The sequence below is a fragment of the Ceratina calcarata genome, unplaced genomic scaffold (genome assembly GCF_001652005.2).
Source record: "Ceratina calcarata isolate Rehan_Ccalc_2016 unplaced genomic scaffold, ASM165200v1 scaffold4.2, whole genome shotgun sequence".
NCBI lineage: Eukaryota > Metazoa > Arthropoda > Insecta > Hymenoptera > Apidae > Ceratina > Ceratina calcarata.
In genome coordinates, this window is record NW_017163421.1 from 15110 (window position 1) to 16593 (window position 1484).

General features: G+C 42.5%; 1 protein-coding gene across 1 annotated transcript in view; it reads left to right on the forward strand.

Moving 5' to 3' along the window:
- The first annotated feature begins 31 nt into the window (after nucleotides 1–31).
- Nucleotides 32–1484, forward strand: part of LOC108626404 (E3 ubiquitin-protein ligase mib1-like) — a 10032-nt gene continuing 8579 nt past the window's right edge. Inside the window, exons 1-2 of the mRNA XM_018027050.1 lie at nucleotides 32–200; nucleotides 378–579. Coding sequence (XP_017882539.1) covers nucleotides 99–200; nucleotides 378–579 — 304 coding nt within the window. The 5' untranslated portion in view covers nucleotides 32–98. The remainder of the gene's footprint in view (nucleotides 201–377; nucleotides 580–1484) is intronic.

Here is a 1484-nt window from a genome sequence, read left to right on the forward strand (position 1 = left end):
TCGGAGTATGTAATTACACTTGCAGGCACGAAGTTGAGACGACAGTGCCGTCAGGCACGATCGACGAGTGTTTAGTCTGCTCCGATGGAAAACGTGAAATGCTTTTCAGCCCCTGCGGGCATATAGCCTGCTGCAACGCCTGCGCCCCGAGGGTCAAGAAATGTCTGATCTGCAGAGAAAATATTCTGTCCCGAACGAAGGTATCGTTGCGAAACATTTCATATTATCGTTTCCAGCATTCCTATAAAAAAAAAATTCAACAAAATTCCCAAGTATTTTTAATAACAAAAGTCTATTTACTCTCTCCTTTTTATATCTATATACCATAAAATATGGCGTATATTACAGTACCATAAAAAGTACTATTTTGTTTGGAGATCGAGGAATGCGTGGTGTGCTCGGATCGCAAGGCGAGCGTATTGTTTCGGCCATGCGGGCACATGTGCGCCTGTGAAAGTTGCGCAGCGCTGATGAAGAAGTGCGTACAGTGCAGAATGCAGATACAGCACATGGTGTCGATGTCCATCTGCTGCGGAGGTGGCGGCGACGTCACTTACGTTAAAGGCATCAATATTACAGGTATTACTATTATTACTGCTATTATAAATACTGGATAATTTAGAAAAAGTGTTGGAACCGAAAGGAAGTGATTCTCGAAGTAATTCTGAATAAAAAGTTCCTTTGGCAAAATACGATGCGACGCACGGTTTTTGAGTTATTAACGAAAAACGCTTGACCAATGGGAGCGCGCGTTAGGCCGCGCTGACCAATGGCCGAGCGCTACGAGCCGAGCCTCACTCCTGTGGCTGAGCGCCGGCCCTACGCGTGCTNAATTAATAGACTGCAGATTGTTTGCAAATTAATAAATTGCAGATTTTTTGGAAAATAATAAATTGTGGATTTTTTGCAAATTAATAGACTGTAGATTTTTTTCAAATTGAACCTTGTATGCTTTTGGGTCTCCGATTTGCTGAATTACTAAAAGCAATTGTGCGAGTTTTAACGGTAAATCGGTTACATTCCGGAGGATGCGATGGGAGAGCGAGAGACGACGCGATGCATCGCTTCGCGTCGCGTGACAGCGACGTGGACATGTTCGATATCTGAGCACGTCATATCGCGTACACACGCGGCCGAAGATACATACGTCACGCAAGTGTCAGTCACAGAGACTGACTGAGCAACGAGGATGACCATCTCCCTTGTCTAAATCTCACGTTTCTTCCCAATCGAGTCTTAAACCAACTATTCTATACTCCATTTTCTACAAAACGTCGATTTTTAATTACAAAACTTGAGTTATTCCCTCCATGATGTAAAAACATAATGTGCGTTTTTTAATTTGCGCTTGAACAACTAATAACGGACGCTTCCAATCGTCGGCCATTTTGCATTTCTAACCAATCACGCTTCGTATTGAAATAGAGCGAATTTTAAAATCGCAAACATATCAAAAATTAGGTTCTCGAAGTGTAATATATATG